This window comes from Phodopus roborovskii, unplaced genomic scaffold (genome assembly GCF_943737965.1).
Source record: "Phodopus roborovskii unplaced genomic scaffold, PHOROB, whole genome shotgun sequence".
Taxonomy (NCBI): domain Eukaryota; kingdom Metazoa; phylum Chordata; class Mammalia; order Rodentia; family Cricetidae; genus Phodopus; species Phodopus roborovskii.
Window position 1 is genome coordinate 22,220,206 of NW_026126541.1, and position 19,874 is coordinate 22,240,079.

Sequence of the window (19,874 nt, forward strand, 5' to 3'; positions counted from 1 at the left end):
CCCAGTCTTTTGTTCAGTGGTCAGAATAGAAACATTCTCCTTCATCCACATGGAGAGCACTGTTAACAAACACGCGGGGTTGAAACTGCCACTAGGAACCACTGTCTTTCCATTACAGCTTAATTCTGAGTCCACCTGACCTTACCTGGATCAGTTTAAAATACAGGTGTATACGTTTGTGACTGTGTGTGTGTGGGGGGGAGGGGGGAGGGAGCCATCTGGAGAGATGGCTCAGCAGTTAAGAGCTGACTGACCTTCCAGAAGCTCTAGGTTCAATTCTCAGCACACACATAGTGGCTCACGGTCACCCTGAACTCCCAAGTCCAGGGAGGGGATCTGATGCGCTCTTCTGGCCTAGGCACTCATTTCTGTTGGCCTCCTTGGAAGGTAAGCTTTAGTGGGTGTCTGCTTTAAAATAAGAGAGCTCTTCTGGTAAATCTGTGAACTGGCTGGGATGAGGAGGAAATTGGGGTTCCTTTAGAGCCTCAGCATGAGCTGAGACTGCAAGAACCAGAGATGCTACCCATCCTCCATCTCAATAGGGTACACGGCAGCAGTGGCTTTCTCCTTGTGCCAGGGACACAGCACATTTAGGGTTTCTGAAAACAGGTGTCACAAAGGCCTCCACTTACCAGTCATGGGCTTTGAGTTTAATTCTTTTTTTTTTTTCAGACTTAATTCACTTTATTTTTCTTGTATAAAACCCCTTATGTGGTGGCAACAGCTGCAGCCTGGGTCCTCTGAACAGAGACTCTGATATGGGCTTTCACAAGATGGTCAGTGAATTCCTGATAAGGAGACTTGGTGAATACAGTCTCTTTCCAGAGGTCAGGGGTCAGGTAGCTGTAGGTCTTAGAGATGGCATCAAAGGTGGCCTTGGCAAAGTTGCCCAGGGTGGCAGTGCAGCCCCTGGCTGATGTGTAGCAGTCATCAATACCGGCCATCATCAGTAACTTCTTGGGCACAGGAGCAGAGACGATGCCAGTGCCTCTGGGGGCAGGGATGAGACGCACCAACACAGAGCCACAGCGGCCTGTCACTTTGCATGGAACAGTGTGGGGCTTGCCAATCTTGTTCCCCCAGTAGCCTCTCCTCACAGGGACAATGGAAAGCTTGGCCAAGATGATGGCCCCTCGGATAGCTGTGGCTACCTCCTTGGAGCATTTAACACCAAGACCAACATGACCGTTGTAGTCCCCAATAGCGACAAAAGCCTTGAACCTGGTCCGCTGGCCAGCCCTTGTCTGTTTCTGTACTGGCATGATCTTTAGAACCTCATCCTTAAGAGATGCCCCCAAGAAAAAGTCAATAATCTCGGATTCCTTAATGGGCAGAGAGAAAAGGTAGATCTCCTCCAGGGACTTGATCTTCATATCCTTAACCAGGCGACCCAGCTTGGTGACAGGGACCCACTCCTTGTCTTCGGCTTTACCTCCACGAGCCCCACGGCCTTGACCACGGCCACGGCCAGGACCGCGGCCCCTGAGGCCGCTGCCAAAGCCTCCACGGAAGCCGCCGCGGCCTCCTAATCCTGGGCCCCCGGGGTCCTCCCGCTGCAACGGCGTCATCCGCCATTTGGTGTTTTCCCGAAGTAGAAGAAGCTTGAGTTTAATTCTTGAGCTCGCCTGCCTTCATCTGAAGATGGATTTAATCTCTAGCGTGTAATTGTCCAGCCCAGTGTATAGGGAGTTGGGTGATATATAGTATTGATCTAACTGGTGGTGGATTTCTAAATAACTAGGAGTGGCATTTTTTAAAACTGAATATTCATACACATTTGGTTCCGATCCACCCCACCACTATTCCTCCCTCCTCCAGTGATTCCCCTATTCCCACCCTTCCTTCTCAAAGTCATGTTCTAATACCCAGAGTCCACTTAGTGTTTGACCAGATGTGCACAGGTGTGGGACCTTCTACTGCAGCTTGGATCTGTATTCTTGCGAAAAGGTACTCCCCCTTTTCCAGCAGCCATCATTTGCCAAATAGCTCCAGACAAAGGACTTCATGATCCCCTCTTCCACCTACACTTAGCCTTCTGTTGGCTTGAGCTTGTTATGTGTGCAACACTCTGTCACATCCAGCAAATAGTTTTGTTGCAGATGTTCTTCTAGGTCTTTGGAATATTTTGGCCCCCTTTTCAGTGGCGACCCGAGTCTTGGGGGGGAAGTGTAACAGAAACACACCCTATTTTAGAGCTGAGTACTCCAGTCTCTTATTCTTTGCCTCTTGGCCAACTGATAACTGTTCTTGGCAGTCAACTTCTTTGGCTGACTCATATTACTACTGTAATATGTGTAGCCGTGCCATGTTACTGCTGCAGTGTCTTTGCTATTGCTCCCTCTATATAATGGTGCACAGACTTTAGAAGGAACGATGGGCTGCAGAGATGGCTTAGAGGCTGCTTGCTGCACAAACGTGAGAGCTAGAGTTCAAATTACAAAGCTGGTGATGTAATGCATAATGAAGTAACATGCTTTGCGTGACCAGAGCTTGTATGACAAGATTGTCGCCCTACTTTTCTGATTCCCAAAGTAGATCAGTTCCCAGCAGTAGCCATACCTTATCCATGTAACTCCGGGTTATATACAGTAAATGGCGAACAGCATCAATGGGTTTCTTGTGAAAAGCTAGCCATTCAGACCAATCCCTCCACACTGGGTTCCAATCCTGTTAATAAGCTTGGGTTCCTTTTAAGGTTAGGATGCCAGCCACCACCCTTACAATTGGAGTGCCACACTCTAATGTTTGTGACCATGTTCCCCTCTGTTCTCGGGGGAATGAAGGGTTCGGGTGGTAGACTTACTTTTTCTGAGTTGCTTTTTATTTTCTCAGTGTTTTATTATTTTAGGTGTATGCCTGTATATTAAATTGAGTTTGAGAGCACCCAGGGCTAAGAAGGCTTATTTCAAAAAACCCAAACAAATAATTTTATTTTGTGAGAACATGCGATGGGGATGGGTCAATGTGCTCATGTATACATGAAGGATGACAATTCAGGTTTTTCCTTCCACCATGTGGCTCCCAGGAGTCAGCCTTTACTTGCTCTTCCAGACAGTGGCTTTATTCGTTTACTCAAGACAGGATGTCAGGGTGTCTGTGTGACCCTGGCTGTCCTGGAAATCAGTCTGTAGACCAGGTTGGATTTGAACTCAAAGAGATCCAACTACCTGCCTCTGCTTCCTTAGTGCTGGAGTTAAAAGTGTGTACTACCACCACCCTGTTGTAGACACTTGCTCTTAAATGCCCTCCACACCCAGGGTTCTCTGTGTAACCCTGGCTGTCCTGGAACCCACTTTGTAGACCTTGAACTAAGAGATGTGCCTGTTTTTGCCTCCCAAGTGCTGGTATTAGAGGTCTGTGCTATCACATCTGACTCAGATTACAACAATTTCTAGTCTTGCAGATCAATAATTTTATAAAAGAAATAAAACATTTTGCATTATTTAATTTTTAAAACAGTGCTGGGTGGACTTGTTTATTGCTTGGTAAATGCTCTACCACCGAATGACATCCTTACTTCCCTCCTCCCTCTTCCAGTGTGTGGAACAAAGAGCATGAAGACAATGCCCATTAGCAGAGCTCATTTGTATAGACTGCTCTATTCTGGTATAGCATTCTGGGGATTCCCTGCTATCTGTGTTATGGGAATAGCAACTGTGAGTAAGTACCTAAGTGGAGAAGGCAAACTACTAACTACTAATAGGACTAACTACTTCAGGCCACAACCCAGTAAGCCAAGAAACATAGGGTATATACAGGGACGAAGGAGATAGTGAAAAGCAGTATTTTCAGTCTGCAAGATCTGGTGACAGGGTCACTGCATGCTTTCTGTCACTGTAGTCTTCTAACTGGACAGGACAGAAGGTAAAGGTATAGTCGAGAGAACTAATTGTTAAGAGCTTTGAGAAATTTATTTGCATGTTTTCTTGCCTCAACCTGCAAACAATTGGATCACATCATACGTGGGCATGCACGCTCAGGAAATAGCAAGCAAACACTTGGTATCATCTTAAATGAAGCAGGAAGATAAAGCAGTTTACACAGACTTAAAGTGAGACGTAGGGATACTTGTACCATCACTCTCTTCTTATGGAACGCTGAGGACTGATTACATATAGGTCACTAGCATATGGAAATATAAAATACAATACTTTTTTTTCCTTTTAGAGAAAAAATATCACTAACTGAGATTTGGAAACTTATCAAGAATGTTTTTATGACATAGGAAACAAAAATATATTTCTCTTTATAAGTTAAGCACATTGATTTTCATTAATGAATTTTTAGGACTACTGTTGCATTGGATGGTGTAAACATCTAAACACATTCTACTTCTATCATGAAGCATCTGAGTAAATATGGCCACAACACTCACAGTTTTACATTTATGCTGCACCCTGACACTATCAGACTCAAAACTACACGGTTTCCCTGCAATTATGACTTATACTGTGATCTCAATGAATTTCTCAAGGGCCATTCAACACATTTGTACTACTCCAGTAATTACCATGCTAGCCAGAAAGCAAGTAAACAGTTTATTAAGAATTAAGTGAGGGCATGGAATGTGATACAAGACACTCAGATGGGCAGAAAAACACTACACACACACACACAAATTAAATTTCACTTCAAAAGAAAAAAAAAAAATCACAAGGCAAAAGAAAACGCAATTCCATCATTATAAAGTAAGATATTTCATGCAAAGCACTATTTAAACCACACCCCCAAACTCCCAGCTCCCGATAAACATTGCCATGCTAGTGCAGTAACCACAGTGGAAAACAACACAAATAAGCAATGGGTTAGAGGAATAACACAGCTCATAACTAGACCATGATTTTATATGAGAAACAATTCCAGATCCATGAATAGAGTAATATAGGCCAAACTTTGAGAAGTATGTAAATATAAATCCCACTAGTTCATTTCATTATCTTTTACCTATAAAATTCAGAAGCTTTCAGAACTTGAACATTTTATAAAAATTTTGGCATGCTCTTTTTATGTTCCAAGAAATGATTTTAGGATTGCTTTAGGTAATTAATAGAGAGCTGTATAAAAGCACGTCCAGGTCAGGATTTTTTGACCTTTTAAACCTTGACCACAATTCACATCATAGGAACAACTCCAGAAATACATTTCTCTTAACTCATAGAACAATAAATTTGACTTTCGAGCAACTATATGTACAAGTTTCTATAAAGGACTAGTTAAGAGACAAAAAAATGCCAAACAAAGATAAGGTGTTGCAGAGAGCGAAGAGGACGTCCTCATGTACAAAGACTTAGGTGGGTAAAATCCTCTCCTTGACTCCTGAGTGTACTGCAGGAAGGTAGGCCTCTGTGCCAGATGATAAGTACAGGGTTTACATTAGAGAACAGTCAGAGTGGCCTTGTATGAAAGTATCTCTTCCATAGCTGCCATACTGAAAATAGGCCTGTGATGGTGTGTTTCTTTCTAACTGGGCAGAATGTCTCGACAGGAGTAGGAAGCACTGGGTGTGCGCATTCCAAAGGCTACCCACAGGCGGATATACTCACATTTATGGTTCCGGGTTGTGTTTATATTTATAGGCTTGGCTATAAATATAAGCATAATAAGATAATGAAAAACTTAAAAAAAAAAAAAAAAAAAAAAAAAAAGCACCCGCTCCCACTTGCTATTCATCCTTTTTAGATTTAAGGTAATTAGAACTGATTGGAGAATTGTCCAGGATTGAATTTCCCATGTCTGAAACTTCACTTCTTACATTCCATGATCAGAGCACTGAGTATTCAGAAGCCAGGGTCAAGCCTCTTGAAAACCTGGGGAGCTTGCTCACTCAGATGTCCATAACATCAGAGAGCTTTCTGAGGCAGAACCAGAGTTTGAGGCCACCGAGGCCCTTCTTTAGCCGTCAGCCCTCACATCTTCACACCAGAGCTCTATGCAATGTGTGCCTTGTAGATACAAAAGCACCCCAAATTAAATTCCCAGAGTATTAATGAAATTCTCAAAAGAGAAAATTATGAGAGTGAAATGCTTCCATCAGCAAACTGAATTTGATAAATCAATGTTTCCCCACTAAGTCTCCACCAGCAACCGAGCAGCCTCTGGAATCAAATGTAGCGATCACTCAGGTGATGACAGATGAAACACAGATGAACAACACATATGAAAATACTCTGTAACCGCTGTAGCTCTACAACAGTTTATAGTACAAAGCAATGTAAATAAATATTGGGCTAATACAAAAGCTCTTATTTACATTTTACAAATGAACTGTAGTCAGTGTAAATGCTGTGTTTTAAAGAACACAGTCCTGATTAGTAAAATGAGTTTTGTTGAGGGCATTACCATTTTTGTTAGAATCAATACACAATGTATAAAAGATTCAAGTTAACTGTTTATAATTTAGTACAGATAAACCCAGTTGAACCTGGAATGGCATCTGTTAAAGTGCTGAAAAACAGGAAATACTTAGAAACACTGTACATTATTAAAGCTTTATCAAGTCAGAACATTAAGCTCCTTTCACATTTTTATCCTTTTTTGCCACAGGCCTGTAGTCAGGATGAACTTTTTTCCAGCCAAGGAGTGAAACTTAAGAGGCCATTAGCTGCTTCGGGATGTTAGGTTTGGTGGAACTGGTTTCAGCCATCAACCATACCTTCAGGCCTTACAATCTGGTAAGTAATTAAATATTCAGGGTAAGCCTGGAAAAGAAAAATTAGTTCAAATGTTGGTGTGTTTTATTGTTTGTTAAGGTGTCCTTACATAAACATTCCAAACCTTGAGGAGTTCTGCAAACCAGAACTACCTGGGGACATTTCTCTAAATATTCCCACCTTGACTTAACCTTTGGATTCTCATCAGAGGCAGGTAAGGGTGAGAATTAAGTACATGTTTGTCTGCTGTCAGTAACTGAGGGAATTCTGTCACCAACTCTGACTTAGAATGCTGCTCTAGACCAGCTTTTCTTTGTCACTGATGGCAAGAAAGAAGTAAACATCATTGCTATATTGCACAGAAAAGGAAAAAATATCCAGTAATAATTGACAAACTCTGAATAGGTTAGATAGATATATCAATGGTTCTTTTTTAATTTTGAAAATCTATGCCAAACATTTTAAGTCTGAACCCCCTTTATCCCCTCTCCAAATCCAGTTAAGGCAACATGCCCTGACCATGTAAGAGCCACATACTGTTGAAGACAAACAAATACAAGTGGAGTGAGTACCTGTTCTCCTCTGTAAATCACATACTCAGCTAGCGCTAGGCCATTCACACTGGGCCGGCCAGTGACTGAGTGATGGCCGGGAGGAGAATGTGCCATTTTCATTGCACTGAACTGCAGGAAAGACTTTCCTAGGGTCACTCGGCAAAAGAGCAACTGCCTACAACATGAAAAGGAAAAATTTACCCTGAAAATAGATTGAATGCACAAACCCAGAACAATGAAGTTATATTAGTAACTATTTCCAGACAACTAATAAATACTAGGTTCCAACAACAGCTTAGGTAAAGTCAGAAAACACTGCTTATTACTAATAATCATAATCATAGAAGACAAGTTAATTTACAGAATTTGAAATTCTGTAGCCCCCTAAATAGTACAGATTTGTGACCCAAAAAAGATGGTGATAATTTATACTTACTTAGAAGGGACTTCCCAATATAATACATAAATCTAAACTTAGGAGAAAAATAATGGCAATAAGAATAAAACAAATGGGCCTAGTAAATACTAGTACTCAGGAGGCTGAGGCAGGAGGTTTGAAGCCAGTCTGTGTTACATAGTGAGTTCCAAGATAGCCTGGGATAGATAGAGTGAGACATGTCACTCTCCCACTCCTCCCCACGGCCACCAGTGAGGGAGGGTGGGAGAGCAGGAGAGCAAGAGAGGAGGGTGGGGGAGTAAGAGAGGGAAACCAGGAAAGTAAGACTTTCTGTGCAGGGATTAAGTGTGGTGCCAAGACAGAAAGTATTGCTTGAGCATACCTCTGGATCACCTAGGAACTTGGTGGAAAATCCAGTGCTATAGTCTCACTCATTCCAGCCTCACTAAATATCAGCAATGCAAGAGGTGGGGCCTAGAGGTCTGTATGATTGTTTGTTTTGTTTTTCAAGATTTTTATATTATGTGTATGGGTATTTATCTGCATGTATGTATGTGTATCTTATATGTGTATCTGCTGAAGGGGGCCAGAAGAAGGTGTCATATCTCCCAGAATTGGGAGTAACAGATGGTTGTGAGCCACCATGTGGGCAAAAGGAACTAAAACATTGGTCTTCTACAAGAGCAAGATCTCTTTACTGCTGTTGCTGTGCCTTCTCTCTAGACTCAGCAGTGTGCAACTTAACAAACCTAGGTAATTCTGTCACATCCTAAGGTTTGAATAATATTGCTCAAACCTGAAAAATCAGGGTCCTAGCTGTGGAATAAATCTTAGTGACTAATGTTACTTGATCCTACAAATGGCAGAAGATACTTTAAGTGCCTCAAAGATTTCATAAGTTATGGCCAAGTTAACTAAATGATTTAAAGAACTGAGAATAGACAACTAAGAGGGGATGTGCAGAGTAGGCATTTGGTAATTACTTTCTAAAGAGAATTAAATCATTTTAATTATCTCTCTTATGGATGTAATGTTAGAAACTGAGGATTAGGATATTATAATGAACAAGAAACTCCTACAGGAATTACTATAAAATAAGTAACCAGACAACCAGAAGCACTGTGTATTTGTGTGTACTGTATGTATGGTGACGGATATTAAACATTAAACCCAAAACCTCACTCCTATCAGGCAAGAGCTATCTATTTCATTATAGCCCCAGTCCCCAATAACACGACTTCTGGAATCTCCGGGCCTGTAATACTCAAAGGCTTTAACAATAGTCTCTGGAGTGCTTGACATTGCCTTTTGTTCAGCAGTTGTAGGGTTTCTCTCTTTTTGTTTTCTCAGTGATTCACCTGCCTCTGTCTGCCTCCAGGGATTTGAGATGAAAGATGTGTCCCACTTGTCTGACTATTTTTTCCTGCTTGAGATAGGGCTTAATTCTGCCTACGCAGTCTTGAACTCCTACACTTCCCAAATCATCTGTCAACATAGGTGAGCAAGAGGTGTGCACTGCCTTGTCGGCTCTCCTCAGCATTCTTTATGAAGCACCAAGTATTCAATGAGAAACTGAATTAAACCGGTTAAGTGCTTACTATCTGCATGCTAACTCATTTAAATTCTTCAGTAAATATTAGCTATTATTTTAACTTATGGGTCCTCCACTGTCAGCTATGTCTTGCCCTCCAAGTTTCTCAAATCTGTGATTAATTCTCATTTAATTATTTCCAAGACAAATAATAAGAATCGCTCACCTGTGGCAAATGTAACAAGATCTGTCTTTGTGAATTGGACATCCAGTGCCGCCTCCAATTCCATACACATACTGATTGCTTTTGGAAGAGTTTTCAGCAAAATAAATCCCAGCTCCAAACATGCCACCTATGTATGCATGCCTTTCATCAAAGCCCTTATGGATAATTGCATTCACAAAAGGAGATCCTAAAATACAAGCAGATGGGCAACAACAACTTAAAAAGCAAAATGCTTCTGGTGAGTTAACTTTTCCAAGGAAGCAGGATTAAACCCAGGGCTTTGTGCATGCCAGTCAAGCACCGAGCCACATCCAGCCCTGAATGTTAAATTCATTTGTTTGTTTAAGAGCACAGGCTGCTTTTCCAGAGGTCCTGAGTTCAATTCCAAGCAAGCACATTGTGGCTCACAGTCATCTGTATGTAATGAGATCTGGTTCCCTCTTCTAACCTTAACCCTAACTCTGCAGGCATATATGCAGGCACAACACTGTACACATAATAAATAAAAAAAGGTACAGACAATGCATGTATCTTTAAAAAAATGTTAATTGTAAGGTACATTATCACAAAAGAAACTAAAAATATGAACACAAATATAAAATTTACAGAAATATTATCTTTACTACACTTGGCAGGCAATCTGTGAGTTTGAGGCCAGCCTAGTCTATAGAGTGAGGCCTAAGACAGCCAGGGTTACATAGAAAAAAAGACAATGACGCCGAAAACTCCAATCTCACAGGGAGGACAGGGTGAGAACTTACCATGAAATAACATCCTTTCATTTGCATGGTTATGGTTTTCTTCAGAAACTTCTTTTCTCCGGTGTGTGTATCTTTCCCACAATTTCTTATTACAAACCTTTTGAATCTAAAAACCAGGGAGTTTAAATAATTCTTTTAATCTTACAAAACAAAACAAACAAACAAAAAAAAAAAAAACCCAACAACAATTCCCATAAGTTGTTCTTAGACCTCCACACGTGTGTGATTGTGCATATATGCAGTGTGTCTGTGTGAGTTTACATGCATGTAACAATTTTTTTTTTTTCCAAAGAGGAAAAGACTACACACAATCATGAAGAGGCCAAGAATACTTGAAAATTGCATAAAATACTTCTATTTTAAAATTACTTAAAAGAAAATCATCACTAAGATGAGCAGTGGTGGTACACACCTTTAATTCCAGCACTTGGGAGGCAGAGGCAGGTGGATCTCTGTGAGTTCAAGGTCAGCCTGGTCTACAGAACAAGTACCAGGACAGCTAGGGCTACACAGAGAAACCCTGTCTCCAAAAACCAAAAAATAAAAGTCAGCTCTGAAATCCCTCAGACATGCTAAATTTTGTAGAGAAGATAAAGAGCATAGCACCTTGCCCTCCTGACTTTACCAGACTCAAAATACATAAACAAGATTTGAAATAGCTACCCATCACACATCTCCCCACTTTTCCCCCCCAGTTCCTACTGGAGTATTTCTATGGTCAAATGGACATTTCCACATTCCTGTGCACACATCAGAGCTGCAGTTTTAGTATTGGCCAAAAACAAACAAACACACAAACAAAAAAACCAAGCCCCAAAGTACTAGTAATAGATGTAATCAAGGACCACACTTGGCACCAATTCATGTATAAAACAAAATAGAATCATTTTAGCATGCATTTGGACTCTCTCTCTCTTAAATATTGTACTGAAAGACCTTTAAGAAAAAAGAGGAAACAGCATGTTTTTCAATTTGAACACAGTAATTTATAAATCAGCTTCTCCTGGTTTCCTGCTTCACCACCTTACATAAGTGCTCCCTTCCCTGAATAATCTGATTGCAGCAGATATAATCATGTAAACCCAAGTAAGCTTTAGTGTTGACTAGCCTAAAGGATGCATCCAGTTCAGGGCATACTGATACTGTTCAGTAAGTTTTTAAATTTATATTTATTCATTTTTTTCAAGACAGGATTTCTCTGTGTAGCCCTGGTTGCCATGGAACTTGCTCTGTAGACCAGACTAGAGATCAGTCTGCCTCTGCCTTCTAAGTGCTGACATTAAAAGGCTTGTGCCATTACTGCCTGGTGAGAATTTTAAGTTTTGGAGGACATGGTCTTCCCCCTCAATAGTCTCTGCAGCCATGTCAAAGGGCACTGTGCTGGACAGATCACTATGTTCTTATCAAAACTACTTAAGGCTTTGGGATGTGGAAAGTAATGAATGGTCTTGGGAAACTTTATTTTCCCTCATTTGTTACCTTGAGAATATTGTATCTGTTGAAGATGCCTCCTGCATGACCTCCATCTCTGTGCTCTCGGACAGTACTTTGCATCTGATGAAAAAAATTTAAAAGAGGCATTAGGTTTTGCTATTCTGACCTGTGAAACATAGTTTTGATTCATTTGATCCAATTTTTTTTTGAGAATTCAAGATAGGTTTTAATATTTTTCTTGAAAGGACATAAATTCTATAAACTTGTGAGTATATATCTTTTTCTTCTTTTGAGACAAGCTTCTCTGTGTAGCTTGAACTCAGATATCTGTCTGCCTCTGTTTCTTGAGGGTTAGGATTACCATGAGTACTATGTTCTAGAGAAACATCCCGAAAACATATTTATAGGTAAAAAAATTACATAATGTAAAATAAAACAGAATGCAAAATATGTTAAACATAAAAGCAAAACAATAGTCTGTTTGTGCTGATATTAGACCAATAAAGCACAATACATATTTCATTGGGAGTATGAGCTTTAGAACTAAATTTCACTCAATTTTGTATCTGTGCTTAATTCAAATAGATGCGGCACATGCACATCAGTGTGTAAAGACTCTTCAATGGGGTGTGGTGGCATACACCTTTAATCCAAGCACTGGGGAGTGAATGGTAGGTGGATCTCTGAGTTTGAGGCCAGCCTGGTCTAGAGAGTGAAAACCAGGAAAGCTAAGGCTATATATTGTTTTACAAGAATATGAAGCTGCCTTGCTTAAAACAAAACAAAACAAACAAACAAAAAAAAAACCCCAAAAAAAAAACAACAACAAAGGAAGAAGGAGAACTCTTCAAAGATTTCAGTGGACTGAAGAAATCTTTTAAAAAAAAAAAAAAAAAAAAAGTCAGAATCAAAAATTCCCCAGATAAGTACTATCTACATGTTGAGAACTGAGAATCCTCATTTGTAATTGCCTTCATAAAGGGAGTGAACACTAGCATTATTTTCAAATGACAGAGACCTTCTCCAACAGAATTCTGGTTCCACATTAACTGAACTAGTTAGTGATTCAAGTACCTAAAATTAAGGTTAATTAAGAAATTCACTGTAGGGGGCTGAAGAAATGGCTGATTGGTTAGGAGCAGTGACTGCTTTTTCAGGACCCATATGGCATCTTAGAACTGTAACTCCCAAGATCTGACCTCACAGAGACATATATGCATGCAGGCGAGAAACACCCATGCAACATAAAAATTAAAATTAAAAATGAAAGAAAAAAGGAGCGGGGGAACAAAACAAATGTATTGTAAATACTTCCACATTTTCCAGGGGATGAAAAGAGGGACAGAATGCCAAAACAAACAAGTATAGCAGCTAAATCAACAACGTGAGTGTTAGATCCGTATTATCCAATTTTTTAAGGGTGATGAACATACCTCTTCCTCCACAGATTGAAATTCTTTATCATCAGGAGACAGATCTATGAGAATTGTTCCACTACCAGAGTTGTTTAGAGTTAAATATGGATTAAGACCTATGAAATAAAATTTAGAAGTAAAAATTGCCAATAAAACAATCCAACCCAACCAACCCAAAACATTCACATGATTTATTTGACACTACCAATTCCCCCAAATTTTAATTTCATAATTTAGATTTATAGGAACACAGAAAGTGCAGACAGGTACATACTACAATTGTCAGGCTTCATTTGGACTGCACTAGTTTTTCCCACGAAAGTCCCTTTTCTTTTATAGGATCAAAACCATAACAGCACATTATATTCAGTGTGTGTGTATGTGCCTACGTACGCAGGACAGAAGTCAGTGTCAGATCCCTCTGAGCTGAGTTAGAGACAACTGCCCAGCTTATTATTGCTACGTGTGTTCTCAGATCTGAACTCTGGTTCTCATAATTGGGCAACAGGTACTTTTAACCACAGAGCCACTACAGCAGCGCTCCCTCTGCACACTATTTTTGAAAGCCAAAAAGTAAAGAAACCCCCCACTTGAAAGACAGACTAACTTGGAAAGCTAACCCAGACCAATATTTGTTCCTTGGAATTTGCTAACTTCCCCTCACAAGGCCCTGAGATAACAAGATACCAAGAATTCACACTGCCCTCCTTTCCTGTGAGTCAGCAGGTGGTAAATAGGGTCCTTAAGAAACAAAGAGATAACTGTACCTCCAGTTTGCCCAGACAAGATTAATTAGCACACCCTGAGGCCCTAAGGTCTGTTGACCCTAATAAGGAGACCATGGGCCTCAAAGGGTCACATACTCAATGGACAGAGGGTCCCACCCCCTTGTGGGTTTGCCTTTAAAAACACCTGTGGCTGGGGGTGGGGGGGAGAAGGGGAGGGTATCGCCTTCCTGCCTGCTTCTCTCTAGCCTGCATGCTGGAGGAGCCCGTTTGTGCAAACGTTTCTAGTTCATTAAAGCTCTTGTGTGTTGCAGCAACTGGACTAAACATTGAGTTCTTGGGGCTACCGACTGAAACTGGGAGACTCCTCATTCTGAGGGTCTTACATTTTAAGACTCATTTTATTTTGTGTGTATGTTTGTCTGCATGCATGTATATGCACCATGTGAAAAGGACTTGCTGGAGCTAGGAATATGGAGAGCTGCAAGCAAGTAGCTATGTGGGTACTGGGACCTGAATCCTCATCTGCAAAATCAGTACATCACTCTTACCTGCTGTGCCAAGTCTCCAGCCCCTCAAATAACTTGTTTTATGCTGTCCTGGAACTCACTTTGTAGACCAGGTTGGCCTGCCTCTGCCTCCTGAGCTCTGGGATTAAAGCTGTACGCCACCATGTCCTAAGTAACTATTTTTTTTTTTTTTTTAAAGAGATTTATTTATTTTCATTTGCATTGGTCTTGTGTGTGATGTCTGTGTGATGGTATCAGGTTCCCTGGAACTGAAATTACAGACAGTTTTGAGCTGCCATGTAGGTGCTGGGAATTGAACCTAGGTTCTCTAGAAAAGCAGCTAGTGCTCTCAATCCCTGCGCTATTTCTCCAGCCCCCTTAAGTAACTATTTTTTAACCTGACAGGTTATAGTGGTTTTAGGGACTATTTATGAAAATCCCCTTTTCCTTTTATTGCTAATGAGCTTATAGACATACTTTCTTTTTCAAATTATTTCCTTTAGTAACTATTCAACCTTTTATTTTAATAAAGTAATCATTCCACTTCCTGTAACTACAACGAAGAATTATGATGGAGACTTAAACAGCCTCAGGCAACTAAAAAACATCCTATAAGTTCATAAAATTTGCTGACTGATTAAAAATAGATTCTTTACTTCTACAATTGTCATGCCTTCTATTTTTATTTTAAAGTTTTCTATATGTATGAGTCTTTCGCCTTCATGTATGTCTGTGCACCATGTCATGCTTGGTATCTGCAGAGGAAAAGGGTGCTGGATCTCTTGAAGTGGATGGAGTTACATACAGACCGTTGTGAGCCACTACTATGCCAGTGCTGGGAACTGAACACAGGTCCTTTGGAGGGGCAGTCAGTGTTGAGTCATCTCTCTAGATCCTTGTCAAGGCAGACTGCAGAGACTTAATTATGTCTGTACAAGATTGGGGCCCATATGAAGACTATTCCACAGAATACTATGATGGCTGGGCACAGTGACACACCCTTGTAGTCTCAGCAAGCAGGGAGGTAAGGTAAGAGGATTCCTTGAGTTTGGGGCCAGTCTAATGAAACTCTGCCTCAAAAAAAAAAAACAAAAAACAAAAAACAAAAAACAAACAACAAACAAACAAAAAAACACAATACAAAACAAAAAGCAATCCCCATGGAAGTCAACAATCAACAATCAGATCCCCCCAAACGGAAAAAGCACCCTTTCTCCAAGACTATGACAAAAATGTGATTTAGTGACCTATAACCCAGCACTGAAAGGTCAGAAAAGGCTTTCAGTTACCAAGAGCAGACTGTCGGAGGACCTTATAAGCAGCAACCAATTCAGTTTTGCAAGATGGCAACTTTTATGAAGAACAGTGACTCTGACGTTAGACAAGACCAGCTATTGTGCCTTAAGACAAGTTTCTCCACCATGGAAAAATAAAAAAAGGCTCCCATTCAACTACTGTGGACATGTCCTAGTGACAGTAAGTCCTAACTTTCTTCTGCTACCTGGAGACAATAGATGTACTTCCTGAGCCTTGGAAATGGAGTGTCAACAATTAAGACACATCTACCTGTACAAACACTACTGCTCTTTGTTTTTACTCAGCTTTCCTAAAACCACATATCTATCACAACTGCTGTCACACAGATAGATACCCCAGTATCCTATCACAGCTGCTACCATGGTTAGTTTAGCAGTTGTCTTATTCTTTTGTTTGAGACAAGGTCTCTCTATGTAGTCCTGAAACTTATTGTGCAGATTAGGCTGTGTAAATGCACAGATCCTCCTACCTGTCTCCTCTAAGTGCTGGGACTATGCACATAAGGGAGTTGTGGGTTTTCCATTTCAAAATTTTGTCATTGTACTAGTCACAGCCTAGACTAACCTCGTATTTTAAATACTGAGCCCCAATTTCTCCAAGTTTAAAGGATTTCTTTGTGTCAATCCCTCAACTTTGAGTGTTCTTTGTTTTTTCTTCTTCAAGAAGTGGACACAAGTGCTGGAGAGCTGGTTTGTGGGTAAGAGCACTGGCCACTGGAACCCAGGATCTGGTTCCCAGAACCCACAAGGCAATGGCTGACAACTGTGTCTGGCACCCTCTTCTGGCTTCCTTCGGTATTGAATGCAGGTGGTGCTCACACATACATAAAAAAAATCAAAATATCAAATCTCATCCTGGCCAGCACATATTTTCCCCCCTCTGAAAATCCTATTCATTTTTGTAAATAGACATTGTTCTTCAATCCTAGTTGTATAGCTTTTACTTTAAGATATTTAAAAATTTCTTCTTTTGATTGATAAACAAGTGACAGTTTCCATTCTGGCCCCTCATAAACATGCATTATTATACTCCATCCTTACTGTCCTCACCCCATATTGACTCTGCTCCTCTTCTTACTGGTCTTTCCTGTTCTCCCTTGCTTTCTTTCTACTTCACTCTTTTTTTTTTTTAAAGACAGGGTTTTTCTATGTAGCCCCGACTGCCCTAGAATTCACTCTGTACACTAGAATGGCCTCAAACTCAGAGACCCACCAGACTCTGTCCTCCAAATCCAAATGGGATCAAAGGTGTGTCCACCACCTCCCAGCTCCCTTTCTGTTTTATACAGCACATATTCTATCCCCTCCCTACTTCCATGCACACATTTAAATCTGGGTTCCACATGAGAGAAAACAAGTCCTATTTATCCAAGTCTGGCTTATTCTCATCTAATATAATGACCTTCAGGGAGAGCTAGTTTACTGCCAATGTCCTAATTGAATTCACTACAGCTGAAGAGAATTATGTACATGTACCACATTTTATATACATTCATCTGATGATGGACACCTTAAACTGGCTCCATTCCCTCCTAATTCTTGTGAATTATGTAGCTATAAAGATGGGTATGCAACTATCTCTGTGGTATGCTGGTGTAGAGTCCTTTTATATGCCCAGAGGTCATGGTTTTATTTAGTTTTACTACTATCCACAGTAACTGCACTAGCTTATGCCCCTGTCAGTAATGTGTGAGCATCAGGGATAAATCACCATTTCAATTTAATGGTAAAGTTAAAAATGTGTTTTTGACTCTTAAATAATTCACATTTTTTTACCTAGCTCTGGTACACACACATGCTAACATCTGTTGAGTGAATGCAATTTATATTTTTCTTCAGCTAAAACATTATGAAAATTATGCCTTTAAAAAATTTTATTTTGTGTGTACTGAATATACATCTGTGTGAGAGTGCCAGATCCTCTGGAACTGGAGTTATAGACAGTTGTGAGCTGCCATGTGGGTGCTAGAAAACAAACCTGGGTCCTCTGGAAGAGAAGTCAGTGCTCTAAACCACTGAGCCATCTCTCCAGGCCCCAAAACATTATGCATCTTATTGGCTGTGAATACCTAATCATTACATAGCATGTTAACCTAAGAAAGACATACCCATGGTCTGGACCTTTTAAAATTATAACACTTCACAGCTAGAATACTTCATTTGTTATACCTTCCCATTTTTCAGGAACTAAAATAATCCTAAATTTCTGCACAGGCCAAGAAATTTTACTTTGGGTCATATAATTAACATTAGTAGTCAGGAAGTTCAAACTATCAGTAGAGTCCTTATCTGTGTTCAAAACCCTATTAATGGTCTCCTTACTAAAAAGAGCCTGTCACAGACTTCTTAAGTGTTAGACTGAGGGTACCTTCATATAAGCAGCGGTCAACCAAGTAACAAAATGAAATACCTTGCTGTCCAGAGATCAGTCTTTCAACCCCTTTAATTAGCTTGTGCCGATGTCCGTAAGCATTGATCCCAATCTCTTTCAGCTCCTTGTGCCCCATCTCAACTAGCACATCCAAGGTGATCTTATGAAAAAGAACAAAATACTCAGAATGCTTGCTCATTCGGTAGACACTTATATTCTCATTTATTTCACATTTTACTAAGCTAGGTATTTTATGTATATGAATGTTTTTTGTTTGTGCATGTATTGCCTTTGGCAGCCACAAGAGGGCACAACTAGAGTTGTTAGGAACCAAACTACCTTGACAGATCCATTTCTTATTATTTTGAATAGTTTTAATAGGAAAACAAATCATTTGTTGAATTTAAAAAGTTGGAGCTAAACATGTTGAATCATAAATGTCCTTTTAAATTTCATCTCTCCACTGTACCTTCTCACTATTGCTTCATATCTAAGCCTTTACACAGTGCCCTGCACGGTTCCTTCAGGGTGTGGACTACTTAACTGGTACCTCTACATCACTGTTCAAACTCTTACCTAAAATAAATCATTCCTGCTTCATGAAATTGAAGCCATCAATCCTGTTTCATTTATACGACTTCTACAAAGCCACTCCTAATAAGTGTAGCTAACAGTAATCTTTTCCTTCTTTAAATTTACTAAAATCTTTGTCAGACTGTACCTTTCCATGTTTTGTCCCACCTCCATAACTAGACTGCAGGTTCAAGTCTACAATCATTATATTCCTCAACAATCACAACAGCAATGACAACAAAATAAGTACATGCAGGAGCTAGAGAGACAGCTCGTTTAGAGTACTCGCTGCTCTTTCAGTTTCCAGTAACCACAGGGTGGCTTTCAACCACCCATAATTCCAGTTCCAGGGGATCTGACACCCTCTTCTGACCTCCATGGGCACCAGCAGGTATACCATCTGCATGTGGTATACACGCATTCAGGCAAAACACTAATACACAATAAGTAAATCTTAAAAAGGATAGCTACATGTATGCTGATGGAATACTTTAAACTGGGATATTCAGAAAAGCTCAAATACATGACTGGCACATTCATATTTCTGTCCATTGTAGGTAGCAGAATGTCAGGCTTAAGAGTGGGTAGTAATTGAAATAAATAATAGGTTTAAGTACTTTCAAGCATTTCCCAGATTTTCTTGAGTTTCTATGAAATACTAAACCAAACAATATAATCCAGTTACTCACTTGTTCTCGCTCAAATATATCCATTAAGTGCTCAAGCCCAAGATTCCTTATGAACTGAGTTATACTAAAATCCACTCCTGGATCTGGAAGAAAAAGTCCAGAACAACATTTCACATCAGAATAATATACAGCAACACTGTAAATATAAAAGCTTTCTCAAGTTTAAACATTTTTCATTTTATTATCATTTTAAATTTTACTTTTAGCCTTTCATTCATATACTTATATATGAATGAATAAATAAATAAATCAGCCTTCTGCCAGGCAGGCACATGCCTTTAATCCCAGTACTCAGGAGGCAGAGGCAGAAGGATCTATAGAGGGAGTTCCAGGACAGGCTCCAAAAGCTACACAGAGAAACTCTGTCTCGGGGGTGGGGTGGGTGGTGGTGGTCAGAGAATCAGCCTTCGTTCAGGTTCCTTTACAACAAAATTTATGAAGAAATGTTTTATGATGTTTACACAGTGAGATGAATTTGACTAGTAAAAATCGACATCTAAAGGATGGGTCAGGGCTGGGGAGATGGCTTAGTGGGTAAAGGTATCTGCTGTGCAAACATGGCAACCTAAGTTCAATCCCTGGAACCCACTTAAAGGGGAAGGAAAAAAACCTTTTTAAAGTTGTTCTCTGATCTCCACACACATACATCATGGCATGAGTTTGTACACACACATAACAGCAAACAATAAACAAACAAATAGGTTAGTAGTACCATGTTCAGCA

At 40.1% G+C, this 19,874-nt stretch overlaps 2 protein-coding genes across 2 annotated transcripts in view; both read right to left on the reverse strand.

The window, feature by feature from the left end:
- Nucleotides 1-692: 692 nt before the first annotated feature.
- Nucleotides 693-1,575, reverse strand: LOC127233224 (40S ribosomal protein S2-like). Its single transcript, XM_051199603.1, is given in 2 exon segments — nt 693-1,545; nt 1,547-1,575. Coding segments are annotated over 2 exon segments (867 nt in total). The 3' UTR covers nt 693-707.
- A 4,602-nt stretch (nt 1,576-6,177) lies between these two features.
- Tnks2 (tankyrase 2) overlaps nt 6,178-19,874 on the reverse strand; it is a 55,827-nt gene continuing 42,130 nt past the window's right edge. The window contains exons 20-27 of the mRNA XM_051199574.1: nt 19,152-19,234; nt 17,929-18,049; nt 12,987-13,084; nt 11,599-11,673; nt 10,120-10,225; nt 9,359-9,545; nt 7,223-7,379; nt 6,178-6,698 (exon numbers count right to left, since the gene is read on the reverse strand). Coding sequence (XP_051055531.1) covers nt 6,636-6,698; nt 7,223-7,379; nt 9,359-9,545; nt 10,120-10,225; nt 11,599-11,673; nt 12,987-13,084; nt 17,929-18,049; nt 19,152-19,234 — 890 coding nt within the window. The 3' untranslated portion in view covers nt 6,178-6,635. The remainder of the gene's footprint in view (nt 6,699-7,222; nt 7,380-9,358; nt 9,546-10,119; nt 10,226-11,598; nt 11,674-12,986; nt 13,085-17,928; nt 18,050-19,151; nt 19,235-19,874) is intronic.